The 22,387-nt window shown below is 43.0% G+C and overlaps 2 protein-coding genes and 1 pseudogene across 4 annotated transcripts in view; all 3 read right to left on the bottom strand.

Annotated features, from left to right (window-relative positions):
• The window catches only part of KCNAB1 (potassium voltage-gated channel subfamily A regulatory beta subunit 1), a 452,219-nt gene that overhangs the window by 316,701 nt on the left and 113,131 nt on the right, over window positions 1-22,387 (bottom strand).
• On the bottom strand, window positions 4,673-6,668 carry LOC100338668 (tRNA selenocysteine 1-associated protein 1). The gene is made up of 2 exons (XM_002716317.6): window positions 6,445-6,668; window positions 4,673-6,296 (listed from the first exon to the last, which is right to left on the bottom strand). The coding sequence occupies exons 1-2, from the start codon at window positions 6,666-6,668 to the stop codon at window positions 5,657-5,659; spliced, it is 864 nt and encodes a 287-aa protein (XP_002716363.4). The 3' UTR covers window positions 4,673-5,656.
• LOC100339407 (large ribosomal subunit protein eL6 pseudogene) lies at window positions 4,673-9,410 on the bottom strand (annotated as a pseudogene). The gene has a single exon (XR_016232617.1). The product of XR_016232617.1 is annotated as a large ribosomal subunit protein eL6 pseudogene (transcript).

The raw sequence follows: 22,387 nt of genomic DNA on the forward strand, positions 1-22,387 counted from the left end.
TATTACAATTCGATAGAGACAGAGGTCCTACCTGGGGAGCAAGTACACAGAGAATATTGTTGTTCCTTTAACAATTGACACTCTTTTTTTATGACGTCAGTGATCATCTGAGGTTCTTGTCGTGAGCTGCCAGGGCTATGGAGGCCTTTTGTGACCATAGACTTCATCATTATTTGGACACGGCCATAAGCAAAGAGGATGTTCTCTCCCTTCGGAGAAGAGTGTCTCAGAAGGAACATCTTAAAGAGTCAAAAGCGGTTGTCTCTGAGAAGAGGGAGTTGGAATGAGGGAGAAGTTGGGACAGGGAATTATGTGTTCTCATACAGAAACCTTTAAATCTCATTTATACTGTTACTTATACTGTAAATTTATATTGTAAATTTCATTATACTGTTATTCTTACTAGCATTACTAGTAGTGTGTACGACCTTAAAATAATTTAATCAATGAGAAAAAGAAAAGCAAAAGAAGGAAGAAAGCAATGAAGGAAGAAAAAAGTGGGGGAGGAGGAGAGGGAGTTACAAAGGAGAAAGACCTAGGACGCCAGAACTGTCTAGAAAAGTCAGAATGTTTTACGATCGAAACTCCCTTTCCTCAGTGGGACTGTAACTCCTTAATCCCACTTGCTTGTGTTAAATCCGAAGCAAGGAAAATATGCTTTGGAGAGCCATGGAGCCATAAAGCACGTCTGTTGCAGGAAATATTTTTAGACAATGAAATACATCTGCTATTACTCCCTTAGGTTGTAAATGACCTCATTGGCGCATGTGTGTCTCCCATTCTCTCGCCCCTTTTCTCCCTGAGGTTACCAGGTAATGCCTTTGGCTCATGAAGATTTGCTTCACCCTCATCCTTTCAAAGGCATTTTTATCCCCGTTCTAAGCAAACATCTTCCAGGAGAGGAGATTCAAGTCCTCACTGGTTTTGGGTACAGAGGATCCAAAAGCTGAACAAGACAGAGTTTATTTTTATGAAGCCTACATCCTGTGGTGGGGACTGAAGATAAATGAACAAAAATTTAAAATACAATTAGGATACATCCTGTGAAGAAATACATAGTGAGATGTGACCAGAGAGCAAGTGCAGAAGGCCCTGGGGAGGGCGGCCTCCGAGGAGTGCAAACAGCCCTGGAAGGACACTGCTGGGGGCCCAGCATGGGGAGGAGGGCTCACGTGGGCGTTGCATTGCCACCACCACAGAGGGTCAGAGGTTGGGAAGAACACCCAGGTGGAGGGCAAGAGGGAAGCAGCTTTAGAAGGAACATAAATGGGACTAGGTTGGCCTACTACGCAGCTTCACCAAGGACTGGCTCTACCAGCTGTTTGCCAAGGAGCCACTGATGACCAGGACATAAGCAAGCCAAACTTGTTTTATAGTACACTGCAAAAATGTTCATGGGAAATGGAATTAAAAGATCATTTTGATTCAAAAATTTACACATAATGTTCTCATGGTACTCATTTCCAGGAGTATTCTGAAGACTCTCTGCATTTGTATATAAATCCATTTGTGTATTCTACATCCAGTGGAGTGTGTGCCTTCCACCAAGAAAGAGATGTGAATGTAAGATAAAAATCCTCCAAGTTTATTACAGTTTCCACAAACAACATTTCTGATTAAAATACCACTATCTCAGAATCTTATCTCTAAAATAGGGAAAATGATCTGCTCGTTTTTACCAAATGCGATGAAACTTAAGGGACCTTGGGTTCCTTCAATTATTCTCACCTGCCTCAAGTCTAGGACTTATGCAACATGAACGCGCAGTAATACTGAAGACATTTTCACGGTAATAACCTTGTTGTCAGCTGGCTGGCCTACAGCTTGAGTATTCCTGCACAACTTCATATCTCACCATATGGCTCATCTTGCACAACTTTAGATCAGAGACAAAGATGTTCCAGTGTGCTGCATCAGTGGCACAGCAAACAATGCCATTTAAGAAACGGCCCATGTCTTTCTGGAGTCAGCTCCTGGAAGCTGGTGAGTAGCTACACATTTTCAGTCTCAACGATATGGAAGAGTCAAAGCTGGAACAGAAGCGAAGATGTTCTGAGCCTAAGAATCTCCAAGGTATGAACAGAATCACCTAACTTCTACCAACTCTCATCAGGTGGAGACTAAGGGCATTTTTTTTCAGTGTTTGCTCTTTGCTTTTAGCCAGCGGCTGGGCTGTGGCTTTCACATCCCACTTTGAACAAATGCTCTGTTTTGGCCTGTTTGCCCAACCACGGATCCTCAGCTACCTACTCGGCTATGCCTCGGGTTCCACCTCCGCAGTCTATGTCTCACCCCTCCATTCAGCAGTCAGTCTGTCAGTTCCTTCCTTGTTTGTTCTACAAATATCTAGCACAGCTCTACCCCTGGCTCCAGCTGTTCTGGGAACTGAGACCACTGTGGAATAGTATGGAAGAGCTCTGGCCCTGATGTGCTGCCTGGAGGGGGAAGACAGACAGGCAGCAAATGAAAAGGTGGTTCAGAAGGTAACGGGCTGGGACCTGGCTGGAGAGTGGTGTGAAGTCTTTGGCTGAGTGCTCAGGAAAAGCCTCCCTGAGGATGTGGCATTGAATCTTAGGCTCATGGGCTGATGAGAAGCAAATAAGCACTGGGAAAGGGGAGGTGAAGCATTCCAGGCAGAGAGCACATGTGCAAAGGCCCTGAGGTGGAAAAGAAAAGAAAAGCAGTAGAGTAAGATACAAAAACTTCCTGAGCCCCCAAGCGTTGTTTTCACAGGCTGCAAAGCATTATGTATTGTGTGTATGTCTGTGTGTGTGCACGTGTGTGTGTCTATGCGTGTGCGTGTGTGTGTATGTGTATGTATGTGTATTAAGGGTCTGGAAGACTATTCCCCAAAATGTCAATTGTCATTTTCTGAGCAACTTTTATTCTTCCTTTACATGTCTTCTAATTTCTAATTATTACATATTAACATTAATTAATTACATAATAATAAACCAACCACTCTGAAAAGTTCCATTTATTTTCTTACAATAACTTTATTAAATTCTAATAGTTCTTACATAAGAATTTTTATATAATACTACAGTGCTTATACTGCATTTTTTATAAAAACAGTAAAACATAAATTCAAGGAAAATAATAATTTAATCCATTGAGTAAACCTTACTCACTTAAAAATTTTAAATTCAAATTGGCTATAATTCTAGACACTATGGGCTGAAGTTTGCCTAGCTATCATCTATGAAAATAAATTATGTGTAAGTATTTCAAAGAAAGTGATGAATCCAATGAAGGAGTAAAGACAATAGTTTCCTAGCTACTTGTACTCTTTTTAAAGATTTATTTATTTATTTTAAAGTCAGAGTTACACAGAGAGAGAAGAGAAGCAGAGAGAGAGAGGTCTTCTATCTGCTGTTTCACTCCCCAACTGGCTGCAACAGTCAGCCAGGAGCCAGGAGCTTCTTCCAGGTCTTCTACATGGGTGCAGGGGCCCAAGGACTTGGGCCATCTTCTACTGCTTTCCCAGGCCACAGCAGAGAGCTGGATCAGAAGAGGAGCAGCTGGGACTAGAACTGGCGCCCATATGGGATGCTGGCATTGGAGACGGTGGCTTTATCAGCTACGACACAGCGCTGGCTCCTTGTACTCTCTTCTAGCCTTCCTGTTCACACACCACATGCTGAGAGGACAAATGGTCATCTGCATATGGTCCTTACAAATCACCAGGCCCAGTTTCTGCCCTGAGGTCATCATCTCTGCTCAAGAGCAAGACCACTGCAAAGGCCATAAAAATGTTCTTTCAGGTGTGATCATTTGGCCTAGAGGTTAAGACACCGGTTGGGACACCCAAGATCAGAGTGCCTGGGTTTGAGTCCCACCGTAGCTCCTGACTCTACCTTTCCGCTACTGTGCATCTAGGGAGGCAGCAGGTGATGGCTCAGGTGGTCAGGTCTCTGCCACCCATGTTGGAGACCTGGACTGAGTTCCGGACTCTAATGTCAGCCTGGCCCAGTCCCAGCTGTTGTAAGCATTAGGGGAATAAACTAGCAATGGGGGATCTCTCTCTCTCTCTCTCTCTCTCCCTCTCTGTCTCTGTCTCTCTCTGCAATAAATAACTTTTAAATGTTCTTTTAAGCCTCTTTCTGGATCCTACTTCAGTCTTCGCTCCAATCAGGGAATGGTCAAGTGATTTTGCTGCATTTATTAATACGTTGAAAACAGCTAAGAAGCCATACATAGCTTGTTCCTTCAATCTTAGAGCAAGAATATAATTCTGGAAAATAAACAATTCCAGGCCAGCGCCACAGCTCAATAGGCTAATCCTCCGCCTGCGGTGCTGGCACACCGGGTTCTAGTCTCGGTCGGGGCGCCGGATTCTGTCCCGGTTGCCCCTCTTCCAGGCCAGCTCTCTGCTGTGGCCCGGGAGTGCAGTGGAGGATGGCCCAAGTGCTTGGGCCCTGCACCCCATGGGAGACCAGGAGAAGTACCTGGCTCCTGGCTTTGGATTGGTGCAGCGCCAGCCACAGCGGCCCATTGGATGGTGAACCAATGGAAAAGGAAGACCTTTCTCTCTGTCTCGCTCTCTCTCACTGTCCACTTTGCCTGTCAAAAAAAAAAAAAAAAAAAAGAAAGAAAAAAGAAAATAAACAACTCCAGTCTCAGGCAGGTCCGTGCTAGTAACCAGACACCATAATGACAGAGCCCTGGTGAAGCGGTCACAGCAGTGGGCAGGCAGTGGCAGCAACCGTGACCAACAGAAAGGGCCTGGGAGGTGAGTAAGCAAGGAGGAAGGTTGAAGGCTCACAGAAGTTTTTAGCTTAGAGGCAATGCAAAGCATCAGGCCTGGTGTCACCCACAGCTTTCATCAACATTGCAGTTACTGCAGCATCTGTCAAAACTATGATGGCTCCTGCATACTGAGTGATCTCCCCGTGGTCAGAGACGTGCAGCTCCCAAACTTGCTTCATCCTCCTGGCCATGTGAGATGCTTCTGAACATAAGGATTCCTAGACTCTGCTCCCAGAGACCACGATTCAGTGGTTCGCATGGGGAGATTCCAAATCTGCATCCCTGCAAATCTCCCCAGGTGACATAATCAGGTTTGGAAAGTTGAGCTTTTGAGAAAAGTTGGCAGGCCCTTGGTGTAGTGAAACATCTCAATGATCCAACTTTGCAGGAGCTGAATGGCAGCTAGGACTCAAGGCTGCTGCTTTTTTTTTTTTTTTTTTTTTTACTAAGTGATAAAGTTTTCCAGCGCAAGGAATCATTTTCAAAGGAGATGAATTTCCATTAGAATTGTTATGGCTATTATACTGAAATTCTTCAAAAAGCTTATGGAAAATGCATATTTTGAAAAATCTATACATGGATCTCAAAATTGTTTTGCACAGAAATACACTCATCCTAACTCGCTGCAATAAATCAGAGCAGGATCTAGTCCGAGGCACTACCAAGTCCAGGACAGCAGCTTGAAACTGGCCCCTATCAGAGCAACATGAACTCTGCTGAAATTGAAACAAGAACAAATGTCAGATTGACGGTGAAGTTTAGGTGGAAGAAAGGTGAAACCACTAATGCTTTTTTTTTTCTCAAGAAAGTAGTTAAAATCTTAGAAATCGTATTTCCAAAAAGATAAAAAATGTTCACAATATTTTAAAAAAGAACATAGTCCATTCAGGTTTATCCCTTGTCCTGACTACATCATGGCGGGGATCTCTGAAGACACCGTGTCCAGAGGCTGCCAGTGACAGTCCATTAGTGCGTCATACAGTTCCTCACTCTGCTCCATGAACTCCTTGTTGGCCTCTGTCACATCCAGCTGTGGCATGGGGTCTTCCAGTGCATCATCTCCGACTTCTTCATATGTCTGCATGGTGCTCTGGGTGTAGCCATACTGGGGGTAACTGTAGCTGTAGCTGCCCGTGTTCTGGTCATAGTCCCACTGGGCATAGTAGTTCTGGTACTGCTGATAATACTGGTTGTAGCTGTAACTGTACATCTGGCTATATTCCACTGGTTTTACACGGCTCGCTTTGGGGATGGCCACGCTCAGCCGCATAGGTTTAGACCCCAGTCCTACTGCTCCCTGGCACTCTGTCAGGGCTCGCTTCTGTTCAAGTTCATCTGTGAATTTCACAAATCCGTAACCCTTAGACACGCCCGTCTGGTCTAAAACCACCTTGCCTCCTCGACAAGAGGGGTAGACTTTGACGAAGAATTCGTACAGCATGCCCTCATCCACGTCTGCAGTCAAGTCCCCCACGAAAAGGGAGTATTCAGGACTGTTATCTGGTTGTTTCCCATAAGTGGCATAGTTCAATTTCAAACGTTTTGCCTTGGCCAAAACATCTCCCCCTTTCTAAGCCTCAGCTTTTTCTCCTGTATAAAATGAAGGGGTTGCACGGATGACCGCTAAGGGCACTGCCAGCTCCATGGTTCTATGAGCTCAGGTGTGCCAGCTGGTACAGCTGTAAGCTAAGTGAAGGCGTGGCTCCTGGAAGGGGTTTTCCATTAATTTTATGCAAACACTTCTCTGCTGTAGCCAAATCTGCGAACTCTACAAAGCAGTAGCCCGCTGGAATCCCAGTGAGGCGGTTGCGGATAATTTTGACGCTCATCACGGTCTCCCCCATGGTGGCGAAGGCTCTGGAGATGAAGTTCTCATCCATGTAGGGCTCCAGGTCTCCCATCCATAGGCTGGCGGCCATGGCCACACCAGAGGAGCGACTTCGAGGGCCTCACAGGCCCTCGCGGGCGCCGCTCAGCGCTGGAGTGACCGCTCCAGAGCTGGAGACTCCGATGCCTTCTTGAAACCACTAATGCTTTATGAAAAGTTTATGGGAACAGTGCCCCAAAGAAATGAACAGTTTAGGGGTTGACATTGTAGTACAGTGGGATAAGCCACTGCTTCTGATGCCAGCACCCCAATTCAGAGGCCTGGTTTTAGTCTCAGTTACTCTGCTTCTGATTCAGCACTTTGAAAAGCAGCAGCTGATGGCCAAATTATTCTGGTCCCTGCTACCCATTTGGGAGACACAGATGGAGTTCTGGGCACATGGCTTCAGGCTGGCCCAGCTCCACTCATGGAAGCCATTTGAGGAGTAAGCCAGAAGATACCACTCTATCTCACAGTCTTTCTTTCAAATAAATAAAATTTTAAACAGAAAGAAATCAGGGCCAGCACTGTGGCACAGTGAGTTAAAACCCAACCTGCAGCACAGGCATCCCATTTGGGCACCAGTTCAAGTCTTGGCTGCTCCACTTCCAATCCAGCTCCCTACTGATGCTCCTGGGAAAGCAGTGAAGGGTGGCCTAAGTCCTGCACCCACATGGGAGACCCAGAAGAAGCTCCTGGCTTCAGATCGGTTCAGCTCCAGTCATTTCTGCCATTTGGGGAGTGAACCAGTTGATGGAAGTTCTCTCTCTGTGTGTCTCTACCTCCTTCTGTAATTCTTTCAAATAAATAAAATAAATATGTTTTAAAAGCAAAGAAATCACCAGTTTACAACTGGATAACTTGTTTTAAGAAGGAACAAAATGATGCTGAAGATTAAGCCCACAGTGGCAGACCATCCACATCGATTTGCAAGAAAAAAATAATCTTATTTGTACATTAATTGAACAGGAACAACAGTCAACATCCTAGTCATCTCAATTAGCTCAGCTTGCACAAACGTGACTGAAAAATTAAAGTAGAGCAAACTCTGTTCCATTGCTGCCAAAACTGTTGTGTCCAGATCAGCCACAGACAGCAGCAGAGCTTTCAAGTGGAAAACTTAAACAAGTGAGATTAAAATTCTGAAACATTTCTCCCAAGGATTAAACAGGAAACAAAATGTGGCTATATCAGTATGATCCTGAAGACAAAGTACAATCAAAGTAATGGCTACTAAGAGGTGGAAGTGATCCAGTGAAAGCAAAAGCTGACTGATTGAAAGCATAAGCTTTTGGGAATGCTCAAGGAATTTTGCTTGTTAACTTTCTGGGTGTCTAAAGAACAATAACACGTGCTTATTATAAGGGCATATTGAGAAATTTAGCCAAAGTGTTGGCAGAAAAATGACCAGGAAAGCTTCACCCAAGAGTCTCCTGCATCACAAGGATGTTCTACTCACTGCTCTTATCAACCAAGGACATTTTTGCAAGAATTTCAATGGGAAATCATTAGGCATCTACCTTACAGTCCTGATGTGACTCCTTCTGACTTTTTTGTGATTCTTAGTCTTAAAATTTCTCTAAGAATGGTACATATTTTTCTTCAGTATATACTGCAGAGAAGACCACAATGACATGGTTAAATTCCCAGCACCCTGAAGACTCAACAGCAGGTACTCAACAGCAGGTATCATCACTTACAAAAGTGTTCAACACTTTATAGAGCTCATGTTGAGAAATAAAGTCTATATTTTCTTATTTTTATCATTTAATTCCATTTTCCATGAACCTTTTGAAGTCCCATTATATTCTTTGTTGTTGTTGTTGTTCGTTATTTAATGAGCTTCCCCTCCGAAATCAGAACACCAGTTTGTGAGGGTAAACTCCATTCGTTAGAGCAAAGACAGACCGCAGGTATCCCTGGAGCTGCGGCACAGCCTTGATCTTCGGCAGTATTTGCGAATCCACAGCTTTCTGATCAACCTTGCGCTGCTCTGTTATCTCGTATTTCTCCTTCTCGGTGTCGAAGATCTCGCCTTCCTGGTGTCTGGGCTTCTGCAGCTTCTTCTTCTTGAAATAAGCATCGGTGAGATGCTTCGGGATTTTCACACCGCTGATGTCAATTTTTGTGGAGGTGGCGATGACAAATTTCTGATGTGTTCTACGCAGGGGAACCCGATTCAGGGAAAGAGGCCCAGTCACAAGCAGCAAACCACTGCTCATCTGCTTCAGGAAAACTACCCTCTTGCCCCTGTGGTGCCCCGTGAGGATGATGAGGATGGTCCCAGGGGTGATGCTGGCCCGCAGCTTCCTCACGTGCTGACTGAAGGGCTTTTTGCCGTGGCTCAACAGCTTCCGAGGGACATCTTCGGTGGGATAGTACCGCGGCATTTTGCGAAGCTTGACCACCCTGGTGCCACCATTCTTGTCGCCACCAACTGGTTTCGTGACGGTAGCCAGCACCTTCTTCCTCTTCTTCTTCCTTTCAATCCTGGACTTGGGAGCCGCGTACTTTCTCTTGTATAGGGCCTTCCTGGAGTACATGGCGGAGCAGGAGTATCTGCCAATCCCTCTCACCAGGACGGGGTTTCGGCTGCAGTGGGGCTTCCCTTTCTTGGGCTTCTTCTCTGTGAGGGTCTTCTTCTTCGCCTTGCCGCGGGCATGATCGGCTTTCTTGGCTGGAGATTTCTTGGTAGCATCCGGCTTTGCAGCGGGAGCTTTTTCACCCGCCATCTTGCAAGACGGGAAAGAGCCCATTATATTCTTTTGATATAGCATCTCAGGCCCCACCTCAGAGTATGATTCAGTATGTCTGGGCTGAGTTCATAGAACCTGTATTTCTTTAAAAATATTTATTTATTAATTTACAGAGCGAGAGAGAGAGAGATGCTTTCATCCACTTGTCCACTCCAAAAATGATCAAGGAAGCTAGGGCTGTTCACTCCCCAAAACCAGAAGCCAGGAACTCCATACTTGTCTCCTGTTTCCTACATGGGTTGCAGGAATCCAAGCATTTGGGCTATCTTTTGCTGCTTTCACAGCTGTACCATCAGGAAGCTGGATCAGAAGCAGCAGACAGGAATTGAACTGGCATATTGAAGACACCAATGGATGCTGGTGTCACAACCAGCAGCTTAACCCATTGCACCACAAAATAAGCCCTAGAATCTTCATTTAAACCCTAGCAAGTGCTTTAGGAACTACCGCATTTGAGAGCCACTGCTCTAGACCAGTAGTTCTAAAACTTCAGAGTACATGCATATGAACCTCTTGGTCACTAATTAAATAAGCAACATTCTGGATGCATCCCAAGATATTCTGATTCTGAGTCTTGCTATGTACCCAGGAATTTCTATTTTCAACAAGCAACCCATGCAATCATCTCACTGAGAATCCAAGGGCTGCCCTCAAAACACTGATGCACAACACCCCCTTCACCATCTTCTTTGCCCTGTGACAACAAGCTAATGACAAACTGCACTGCATGGGAACCTTTTATTCAAAAGTAGAGAAGTAAAAGATTTAACATTAACATTTGTCTAATGTATACCATGGTAGATATCTACCTTGATGATTCTTTTTCATGGGCTCCAGAAGGGCCTGTCAAAAGGCCAAACACATGGGGCCTGTTCTGTGGGCCACTGACCTCCAGGATTGCACTGTCACTCTAGGAAGATGAATGTGGATTGAGTTGGAAGGGAAAGAATATAGCTGAAAAAGGAGGCCAAGTTTAGGGCACCTTTTCAGGCACTGCTTAGGAGGACAACAGAAGACTATAGGCAGAAGATTAAGAGCAAGATTTGCAGAGAACAGCAGAAGTAGAACACAAAATATGAGTGTGGATACTGGATGTGAAAAGAGCAAAACTACTGTGTATTCAGTCTATGTGTGTGCCAAGTGGCAAACAAGTGGAGAGGTTGATTAAAAAAAGGTGAATGACGAGTAAACTAGGGTAGAGAGACTGTTGGCGTTTGTGAATTTAGCAGTTGAACTTTCCACCAGTTAATGGGATTTTGTGAGACATGACTGGATCTTTAACTCAAGGCAGGTGGATCACTTTGCTGCTGAGTAAGCCTGGTTTCCAGCAGGCAGACACGTGACAATGTAAGCGTGAGGTTCCTGCTCACTGCTTTTATGGTAAATATTCACGAGAGGAAATAAAAAACTAGAAAATCAATATTTAGTGGTGCTGACATACATAAAAAGAAAGAGACAAGGTCAAAGATAGTAAAGTTTACATTTCTCCATGGATGTTAGGAAACTCTAGTATATTTGACTTCTCATGCAAGTGTGGATTTCATGATATTGCTTTATGAGAGAAGTAATAAGTCTATTTAATGTTGCTCAATCTTCTCTGTACTTGGATCCATGTAGCTAAATGCAACAGCAGCAGATCACACGACCATACTGATCCTTCTCACTTTGAATTCATGACATGGATCTCATGGGTGCTTAGCAGTGCCCAGAAGTCCTACTCTGTTGCCCTAGCCTTTCATTCTCCCACTCTTTACACCTTGTCTACTCTCTTCAGACCTTCAGAACCCAGCCCATCCCCCCTCTTGGCATAGACCTTGCTTCCTATTTCTCTGAGAAATGGAAGGCATGGGAGCTCCTTCTCATCCTGCTTGGAAACAGGTTCCCCTTTCCCCTCCCTATCCCCTACTATCCATGAACTGCTCTGCTCCTAGTTAGGGTTGACCCCTCCACTTACATTCTGGATCTCTTGGATATTTACGGAAATTTCTCTTGAAGTTCTTCGTTTTCCTCCCTATGCTGTCAATTCCCCCTTCTCTACAGGATCTGCCCCATCAGCACAGGTAGGCACACATACACATTAGCCAGAGTTGATACACTATCTGTCGCTCTCCGTCTTCATGGGGGAACGACACAGGACCCTGCGCTGTTCTTTCGTCTGCTCGGCCCTCCCCGGGTTTGCTGCTGGTTTTTCCCGGGTTGGCTACTATCCCTTCCACCTCCGTGGAAGGGCGGTTCCCCCTGGCCACATTCCCCACTTCCGCAGGGGAGCGGCACACCGCCGGCCGATTCTCTCGGGGGCTGCACGGGTTCCCTTAGATGTTCCCCATAGATGTTCCCGGTGCATGCCGTCTCTCTCCTCCTTTATAGTCCTCCTCCGCCAATCCCAACTCGGCTGCCCACACGCCGAGTACGCTGCTCTCCAATCAGGAGCAGGTCCTACAGTTTATTGGTTGAACTGGAGGCAGCTGTGCGGAAGCTGTTTACTTCTCTCCCAGCGCCATATTGTGGGAGAGCAGATGCATAGAATAAGTCTTAATTCCAGTAACTTAGTCTAGTCCGAGCTGCTCCCCACAGAGGAGAGCAGATGCATAGAATAAGTCTTAATTCCAGTAACTTAGTCTAGTCCGAGCTGCTCCCTACAACTATCCTCCTTCAAGTGTGTTCCGCGTCTGCCTTCTGGTCCATCTCTCCCTGCCCTTGTTTGATTCCTATCTCACTGGCCATTCTGCCTCATTTTCCTTTACTGGTTTCTACTCTCTACAATCCCTGGCTGTGACCTTGGGGCTCTTCTCTTTGTCCCCACTCATTCTCAGTTTTCTATCCTTCCTCTATGGATGGATATCATCCATTGAGGTGATATTATCTATGAGCTGACACTTCCCTAGTTTCCAGTCTCTCCCCTAAACTTCAGAAGCACATGCTTGACATACGTGCTTGGAAGTCTAATGGTCATTCCCAGTTTCATAATTCCAAACAGATGTGCTCTTCCTCCCAACTCTACTCCCACCCCCAGCCCCTGCCCAGTCTTCCTTTCTCAGGAAAAAGCAATGCTGCTCTCCCACCATCTCAGCTGCAAGTCCTGCAGTCATCTGTGACACCCCTCTCTCGCTCGTGCTTCATATCCCATCTGTCAACAAGTCCTCCCAGCTCTTTCTTCAAGAGAGATCCGGAGTCTGACACTCCTCCTGCGCACTGTGCCTTCACCTAGATTGCAGCAGGATCTCTCTTTGCTTTTGCCCTTGCCAGTCCAGTCCTTGTCTGATTCTTAGCTCAACATAAAAAAAGCATTCTCAACTCATACCTTCCCACCTGACTATAAAAGAAGCAAGAATCTTCAGACCGGCCCTCAAGGCCCTACACAATTCGTCCTCCCCGCAACAGTTTCTTTCTACCTACCCTCTCCCTCCAACCTCACCTGCCTCCTTTCTGGTTCTTCAATTTGTCAGGCACACTCCTGTCCTAGGCTCTGTCCTGTCCCTCCTCCCCTGCCCCAATCTCTGCATGGCTTGTTCCCTTCCTTCTTTGTGTTATAATCAGAAAATATCTGAGGCTGAATACTGCATAAAGAAAAGTTTCATGCTCTCAGTTTTGGAGGCTTGTTTTATGACTATTGTGATCTTGAATATGGTGATTTTTTTTCACTCTTTGTCACCCACATAAGCTCCTTTGTTCATTCCTGTCTATGCCCAAAATTCCCCCTAAGACAATGCCTGGCAGATTTTAGGGCAGAGTTATTATTTTTTGAATGGATGAAAGAGTTGAACCTTGAGATGCCATACTTGTGCAAAGTATGGGGTAGCCTTTCGAAGAGATGACTCTCCAAGGTGTAATAACCCACAAGGCCTTTTAGCTAAAGGAAGGAAATTCATGAAGGGAAGGAAGGAGAAAAGGAAAGAAAGCTTTTTCCCTAGTTTCTGTTTCTCTGAAAATTTAATACCTTTATTTCATGATGGTGACTAAAGCATTTCAGTATTTATTGATAAGTGTACGACCTTTATTCTTCCCAAATAGTTTATAAAACCTTAACAATAGGCCGGCGCCCCGGCTCACTAGGCTAATACTCCACCTTGCGGCGCCGGCACACCGGGTTCTAGTCCCGGTCAGGGCGCCGGATTCTGTCCCGGTTGCCCCTCTTCCAGGCCAGCTCTCTGCTGTGGCCAGGGAGTGCAGTGGAGGATGGCCCAAGTACTTGGGCCCTGCACCCCATGGGAGACCAGGAGAAGTACCTGGCTCCTGCCATCGGATCAGCGCGGTGCACCGGCTGCAGCGCGCCGGCCGCGGCGGCCATTGGAGGGTGAAGCAACGGCAAAAGGAAGACCTTTCTCTCTGTCTCTCTCTCTCACTGTCCACTCTGCCTGTCAAAAAAAAAAAAAAAAAAACCTTAACAATAGATTTTCTTTTTTTAACTTTTATTTAATGAATATATGTTTCCAAAGTACAGCTTATGGAGTGCAATGGCTTCCCACCCCCCCATAACTTCCCTCCTACCCGCAACCCTCCCCTTTCCCACTCCCTCTCCCCTTCCATTCACATCAAGATTCATTTTCAATTCTCTTTATATACAGAAGATCAGTTTAGCATATATTAAGTAAAGATTTCAACAGTTTGCTCCCACACAGAAACATAAAGTGAAAAATACTGTTTGAGTACTAGTTATAGCATTAAATCTCAATGTACAGCACATTAAGGACAAAGATCCTACATGAGGAGTAAGTGCACAGTGACTCCTGTTGTTGACTTAACAATTTGACACTCTTGTTTATGGCATCAGTAATCACCCTAGGCTCTTGTCATGAGCTGCCAAGGCTATGGAAGCCTTTTGAGTTCACCGACTCTGATCATATTTAGACAAGGTCATAGTCAAAGTGGAAGTTCTCTCCTCCCTTCGGAGAAAGGTACTTCCTTCTTTGATGACCTGTTCTTTCCACTGGGATCTCATTCGCGGAGATCTTTCATTCACTTTTTTTTTTTTCCCCCAGAGTATCTTGGCTTTCCATGCCTGAAATACTCTCATGGACTTTTCAGCTGGATCTGCATGCCTTAAGGGCTGATTCTGAGGTCAGTCATTTTAGTTTTTATCTGAAAGTATTGTTTTCAATCCAGATTTTTTCTTCTTATTAAATACAATCTTTCCCAAATCTTACTGAATTGTAAGTTAAAAATTTTCTAAAAGTTGGTATATGTTTCCATCAACTTTTTTTTTTTTTTTTTTTTGACAGGCAGAGTGGACAGTGAGAGAGAGAGACAGAGAGAAAGGTCTTCCTTTGCCGTTGGTTCACCCTCCAATGGCCGCCGCGGCTGGTGCGCTGCGGCCGGCGCACTGCGCTGATCTGATGGCAGGAGCCAGGTACTTCTCCTGGTCTCCCATGGGGTGCAGGGCCCAAGCACTTGGGCCATCCTCCACTGCACTCCTGGGCCATAGCAAAGAGCTGGCCTGGAAGAGGGGCAACCGGGACAGAATCCGGTGCCCCGCCGGTGTGCCGGCGCCGCAAGGCGGAGGATTAGCCTATTGAGCCAATAGATTTTCTTTTTTACATTCACATTTCCAGGTGAAATTTTTGTACACTTAGGGAAAACACTGGTCTCACTTTGAAATGGAAAAATCGGCCTTGCATTTCTACTTCCTGGGCAATTCACAAAAGAGGGAAAATAATTTGATGCCTTCACCCAACATGGACTTCTATGTGTGAATCAGTTGCAGAAGTCCATGGCCATGCTCCTGCCCTCTTAGTCAAGCCTATGCTCCAGAAGCACTGCTGGGAAGCTGTTTATTTTTCCAACAAGAAAGGCATTGGCTTCCTTGCACAAAAGCATCTGGCCAGCGGCAAGACAGCTGATCTAAAGGTTTAGCCCTCCTGGACTTTGAAATCCAAAAATTACAACTTAATATTTCCCTGTTGAGAGGCAAATTAATATTTATCACAAATCAGAATAACTTTATCTTCCTGTGTAACTTCACTTGCATATTTTTGCCATCGAGATAAAGCAAATTTACCTTTGCATTTAACCAGTGGAGGTGTGTATTTGGATGAGGGAAAGGATTAGGAAGTAAACTAACTCCATTGTAAGTAACTACTGTTTACTATTAACTTCTAAGGGATATTAGTGACAGGGTTCTACATGCTGTAACCTACAGCTTATTACTAGGCTTTTAGTTAAAAGTCATTTTCTCCCCTCCTTTTTTCTTTATTTTTTCTGTGGCATTGTAAGTAAATAGCTATGATCTAATATTTGGATATGTGACATTTCCCTCCTTTCCCTTCTCTCTTTCCTGTAAATTGCTTTTTATTCATGTCTTATGTTCCATCCTAGGAACAAGTTCTTGTTTAAGAAGTCATTGTAAGAAATAAGTCTTTGTCTTGGTAAAGAATCCATCTATGAAATAACCTAAAAAGGTGTATGGTGGTCATAAGCTTCCAAGATTTGGGCAGGAGATTTGCTGCTGAAGTCTTCAGAATAGTTTTTGATAGCTAATTTCTCTGTAAATGTATAAGTCTATAAATCAGTCAATGATTAGGGAAAACATGATATCATCTTATTTGGACTGACCTATTTCACTAAGTAAAATGGTTTCCAATTGCATTCATTTTGTTGCAAAAGACAGGATTTCATTCTTTTTTACAGCTGAGTAATATTCCACAGTGTATATATACACCACATTTTCTTTATCCAATCATCTATTGATGGACATCTGGGTTGATTCCTTAACTATTGTGAATTGAGCTGCAATAAACATGGAGGTACAGATAACTCTTTCATATGCTGATTTCATTTCATTTCGGTAAATGTAATGTATATTAGCAAAATTGACCTTTTGAGATTTGATTATTGTTTACAGCCCTTGTCTCTGTTGCTGAGGAACTGTTTTTTTTTTTTTCTTACTATTTGTTGAGTTCTTCACTTAGTGGAGAGTTAGGCTTATGATTATAAACTGAAAATATGTCATTGTAAAAATTTAAAAAAAGAATAAGAAAGGAAGGAGAAGGGAGGGTGGGAGCATGGGAGGAAGGAAGGGTGGGAAGTATCACTATGCTCCTAAATCTGTAAGTATGGAATACGTGAAATTTGTTGTTTATATGGATCTTAAAATTATAAAAAAGTAGTTAATGAAGACCTGATAAAGTTTGAACAGTTCTTTAAGTGATTTGCTGACCTGAACTTTAAACAGTTCACTAGGATTGTCAACATAAAAAAATCAAACAAGGAGGAAAACAAATTTGTGTGATTAAGTGTTGCTATTGCTGTTCTCAATATATTTGTTGCATAACTGTTTCTATATCACAATCTAGAGCCATAAAATAACTCAGTTCATAGATTAAAGACTTATTACCAAGTTATATGCTTTGAATATTAAGTAAATAAGGCAATTTTAATTAGTTTTACTGAAAAAATTGGCAATTTGTTGGATTAAGTCACCGGGTTCTTTTGCTGTTAAGTAAATAAAAGAACTAGAGTAAAAAAAAAAAAGTAAAATAAACTGATATTAAAAACTACCATAGGGGCCGGCATTGTGGCATAGTGGGTGAGGCCGCCACTTGCAGTGTTGGCATCCCATATGGGCTCCAGTTTGAGTCCCAGCTGCTCCACTTCTGATCCAGCTCTCTGCTGTGATCTGGGAAAGCGTGGAAGATGGCCCAAGTCCTTGGGCCCCTGCATCCATGTGGGAGACCCGGAAGAATCTCCTGGCTCAAGGATTCGGATGGACTCACCTCCAGCTGTTGCGGCCATTTGGGGAGTGAACCAGTGAATGGTGGACCTCTTTCTCTCTGTCTCTGTCTCTGTCTCTACCTCTATGTAATTCTGTCTTTTAAATAAATAAATAAATATTTAAAAAAAAAACTACTATAAGAATAAGAAAATCATAGTTAGGAATTTGAAGATTCACAAGGGTGTTTCCTAAAGTCAGAGTGCCTCTAGATTCTGTGGCTTCTTGGATTAGCTCTTACATTAAAACTCTCTTCATTAAAAGTGCTACATTACCTGTGGGGAAATAGTAAGTGGAGGAATATTTACTAAAATAGCATTTGGCAATGTGCCAATGTTTTACTCAATCTTTTATTCTTCTGCCGCTTAAGCATCTGCAAGCCATCATGAAAACTGAGAGTTGGAAAATAAGACCATTAAAAACTGTTTTTGATTATACAATGGTCTTTGGAGCCAGGCCTACAGAGGTCCATGATAAGCCATGAGATGGTTGAATATTTGTCTCTACTATGAAATATTTTTTCTGCTAAGCTTCTCCATCTTGGTTAACAGCACCAGCATGCATTCAGGCGATTCAACAAAAACTGTAGCCCTCACCCTTGTTTTGCCCTCTCCTTCACTCTTCACATCCATTCCATCCTTGGCCTTGGAGCCAAACATTTCTCTCTCCCTCTCCTGTTCCTCCCAGGCCAACTCTGTCCTGTCTAGCACAGACCACAGCAATTGGTCCCACCTCCATTCCTGCTCTTGTCCAACCCATTGTTCACACAGCAGCAGAACAATGGTCATTTTAAGACATAAATCCGTTCATGTCACATCCATGTATTGAAACATTCACATAGTAGTAAAGATGTAAAGTAAAGATGACAGATTAAACATGCATATTGAATTTTATTTCCCTCTGAAGTCTCACTAAGTGTACAGTAAAGAGGTTTTTCAAAAAGGCATAAACCACAAGAACAAGGGAAAGATAAAAGGAGACTATAATAATACAATTTTGGAGGCTCAGAGGAAATGAAAAGTGAGAAAATTGACAGAAGTTCTGAGAAAGATAAATCCTAAACTGTGGGAAACCCAAGAAACAACCTGATTTATGTGTAGTTCCTAAAAAGTTTATAAAATGGTGGTTCTAGAGTCTTATTTTTTAAAGATTTATTTGTTATTTTTGAAAGTCAGAGTTACACAGAGAGAGAAGGAAAGGCAGAGAGAGAGGTCTTCCATCCACTGGTTCACTCCCCAAGTGGCTGCAATGGCTGGAGCTGGGTCAATCCGAAGCCAGGAGCCAGGAACTTCTACCGGCTTTCTCATGCAGGTACATGGCCCAAGGACTTGGGCCGTCTTCTACTGCTTTCCCAGGCCATAGCAGAGAGCTGGATAGGAAGTGGAGCAGCTGGGACTTGAACTGGCATACATATAGGATGCCAGCACTGAAGGTGGTGGCTTCACCCACTACGCCACAGTGCTAGCCCTGCTTCTAGATTCTAAGGAATGGTATGAACCAGGGTAGCAAGTAAACAACCTAATCTAAACTGTTTAAGAGGTACCTCCCTATTCCCTGCAGCTGGGGAACTGCTGTCTGTCCCCAAAGACCTCTCCCCCATCCCCAAATCCCAACGAGAGCTCAGAGATCTGTTCTTTACAAAGGATAATGTAAGAGGCCCATGGACCCAGAATACCATACACAGCTGAGGCCAAAGTTACTACCCAGCAAGTAAAGAGGAAAACATGGCCTCAGTCTTGTGTTTCTTCCTAGACTATTACCCTCACAAAGACTGGAATCGCTTATTGCAGAACATGACCAGTCAAGAGGAAAGTCCTAAAGTTGCTAACATCCGGGACCCTCCCACAAAAAGTACATCTAGATCACCGAACAGTAAGCTTAGATTTGACAACACCACCAACATGCTCAATTTTTGGTCATTCACCCTCAAGTATGAGGAGGCAACAAAAGATTACTAGCTACTTAAGGAAAGAATCTGATAAGAAAGGGACAAATAAAGGAAGAGGGAAATTATTTGGAAGAAACATAGAACCATATAAAGAGAAAAAGCTCATTGATAGCAACAGAATTATAAAGAAAATGAAGAGAAAGAATAATAGGATGGCATTTTTAAAAAGGAGGGGCCAACGCTGTGGTGTAGCAGGTAAGGCAACTGTCCGCATTGCCGGCATCCCATATGGCCACTGGTTTGAGACCCGGCTGCTCCAACTTCCAATCCAGCTCCCTGCTAATGAGCCTAGAAAAGCAGCAGAGATTGACTCAAGTGCTTACACCCCCTGCACCGATGTGGGAGACCTGGAAGAAGCTCCTGGCTCCTGGCTTTGGTCTGGCCCAGCCCTTGCCATTGTGGTCATTTGGGGAGTGAACCAGCAAATGGAAGATTTCTTTCTCTGTCTCTCTCTCTCTCTCTCTCTCTCTCTCTGTAAACCTGCCTTTCAAATAAAATAAAACAATAGAAAAAAAGAATACTTAGAGAACAACAACAAAAAGAGTGGGTCTGAAAGTTAAAAGCAAGAGAAATGAAAAATTCAATGAAAAATTCATTAGAATTTTTGAAGATGAAATTGAAAGTATCTCCCAGAAAAATTAAATAAACCAGGAGATGCTAAACAAGAGATGAGAATCTTAGACAAGGATTTCAGGAGGCTGCACATTTCAATTATAGGACTCCTAAGAAGACAGAATAGAGAGCAAAACATTGAAAGGAGGAAATCAACAATGAAATCGTTTACATAAACTTTCAGGAAAATAGGATGTGAGTTCCTAGAATAAAAAGACCCACAGAGCACCTAGCACAATGGGCAAAAATAGATTTATGCCACAGCACATTCAACATGAAATTACAGTTCATTAGGACCAAGGAGTAATCTTCAAAGATTCCAGAGAGAAAATAAAAATCAAGTTATATACAAAGAATAAAGAAAGACAATAGTTGTGGTCAGATCAACAGCAACAATGGAAGATTAGGAACAATGGACCAAGGTAAAATGCTGAAGGGAAATGGTTTCCAGCCTAGAAATCCATATGGCCAATCTATCATTCAAGTGGGAAGATATGAAGACAAGTTCAAAGGCTTGACTTCCCATGAATCCTTTTTTTCAGGAAATTACTGGAAGAAATGCTCTGTTGTAAGGAAGAATTAAACCACAAAGGGAGAGACATGCAATGGAGGAAACCAGTGCCACCAAGGAGTAAGATGAGGGACACCCGGCAGCCACAGGGACCAACACACCCACAAACAAGCAGTAAGAATTCAGGAGACCTTTCTACAAGAATGTGGAATTGATTGCATGGCTGATATGAATGGATATTTTGAGGGGATATTTAGACAACTGGAGTACTGTTTGAGGTTAGGAAGAGATTTGCACGTGGGAAAGTACACTTAATTCAATAATAAGATTTTTATTAATTTCAGGAAAAGTTAAAGATTGTGTAAGAAAGTAATCAAATGAGATTCTAAGTAATTTCAGCTCAGCTATGTCCTTAATAAGGCTAGTAAATATAGCTCTTGGTCTAAGAAGATAAGTCTGTAGCAGGAGGATAAGAAAGGCATACCTCAGGGCCAGTGTTGTGGTGCTAGTTCATGTTTCTCCTGCTCCACTTCTGATCCAGCTCTCTGTTAATGGCTTGAGAAAGCTGCAAAAGATGGTGCAAGTACCTGGGCCCCTGCCACCCAGAAGAGACTCCTGGGTCTTGGTTTTGGCCTGGCCCATGCCTGGCCATTGCAGCCGTTTGGCAAGTGAACCAGCAGATGGAAGAGTCTGTCTGTCTGTCTGTCTCTCTTTCTTTCTCTCTTCCTATCTCTGTAACACTGACTTTTGAATAAATAAGTGAAATCTTAAAGCATAACAAAAAAAGAAAGGTACACTTGTGCACCAGGAAAGGAGGAAGACAGATGGCTATAATACTCCAACCCATAAGCACAAGGAGATGCCAACAGATCATGTAAAACTAGGTAGCAGTCTTCTCCAGAGACAGGGAGCTTGGAAACTTCCTCCTAGTAGACCCTAGGGATTTGTTGAATCACTCAAGTACATGCACACAACTGTAACTCAACACTTTTTAAAACCCATTAAGTCCTCCAAGATTTCAATTCTGTGAATATTTCAAGAAAATTGACACCGAATAATCCATAGCTTGTATATCCTTTAATGTCATTAAGACTAAATATACTAAAAAGACATATATGTAAGCCATCATATAAATAGGACATTGGACAAATATATTCTTTCATACATTACACAGTTTTCAAAGAAGTGACTTTCATGACCTGTCAATTGTTTCTGATGGAAAAAAGCAAAACAATTCAAATAAAGGGCTTTATTTATGATAATATGCTGTTGGTTTTATATGGCATGCCTTGTTTTGACATCATTATTTTTCTTACCATTTGAGAATCATATGGCTTCTTGCATAAAATCTAATATGTTTTAGACAGTAGTAGATCTGGGAGTATTACACATATTCTTCTTCATGATTTCTAATTGTATCATTTCAGGTATGCTAACCATGTCTCTTTCAAAATCCAACAAATGATGAGATCTTTCTCTTTTATTTGTTATTTGAATAATCTGTCCACTCTCAATACACATATAACTTGCTTGATTGAATAAAGTATATTTTTTTTACCTTTAATAAAAGTGGAGTATTTGGAAGCCAGCCAATCATGTTTGTTCACCCCACCACTGAAATTGTGCAGATCCCCAAGGCCTTTGGTTGAGGCATACTGACTCTACTCATCATTTCTTTTTTCCAACCTTGGTCTTTACCAAGTCATCCCACTATGTTGTAGTTCATTCCAACAATGACACATTTATTATCTAACCATTTCACAATGAGAACTTCATTATTTATATTAAATCTGTAATTAAATGAACCTCTTGCTTACTTTTTCATTCATGTTCTTGGTTTCATGGTGTCTACAGCATAGAATTCAATATATTGCAAGTGTACCAACAAGTCATAATCAGCAGGTAGATTGTTGAAGAAAAACAAAGTTTGACTGTGGATTCTCTACCACTTCAAGCACTTGTAGCATGATCATACTCCCAAGCATACAGGTCACTACTCATCACCCAAGAACCACAAGTAGCAACATGTTAGAGTTTGTCAGGCAGCAGTGAAATACATTACTACACTTTACTATGCAATATATATTGTCCCAGTGTCATATTTATAAGACCCCTATTTTCAAACATTGATAATTTGAAATATACTGTATTCCTTGAAAACAACCTAGTTCTCAAAAATACTCTCAGGAATCATATATTACATGTCAGTTATGCATATAATCTTTCTTTAACCTAAACG

The sequence above is a fragment of the Oryctolagus cuniculus genome, chromosome 4 (assembly GCF_051225735.1).
Source record: "Oryctolagus cuniculus isolate XC-2025 breed Fujian yellow rabbit chromosome 4, ASM5122573v1, whole genome shotgun sequence".
NCBI lineage: Eukaryota > Metazoa > Chordata > Mammalia > Lagomorpha > Leporidae > Oryctolagus > Oryctolagus cuniculus.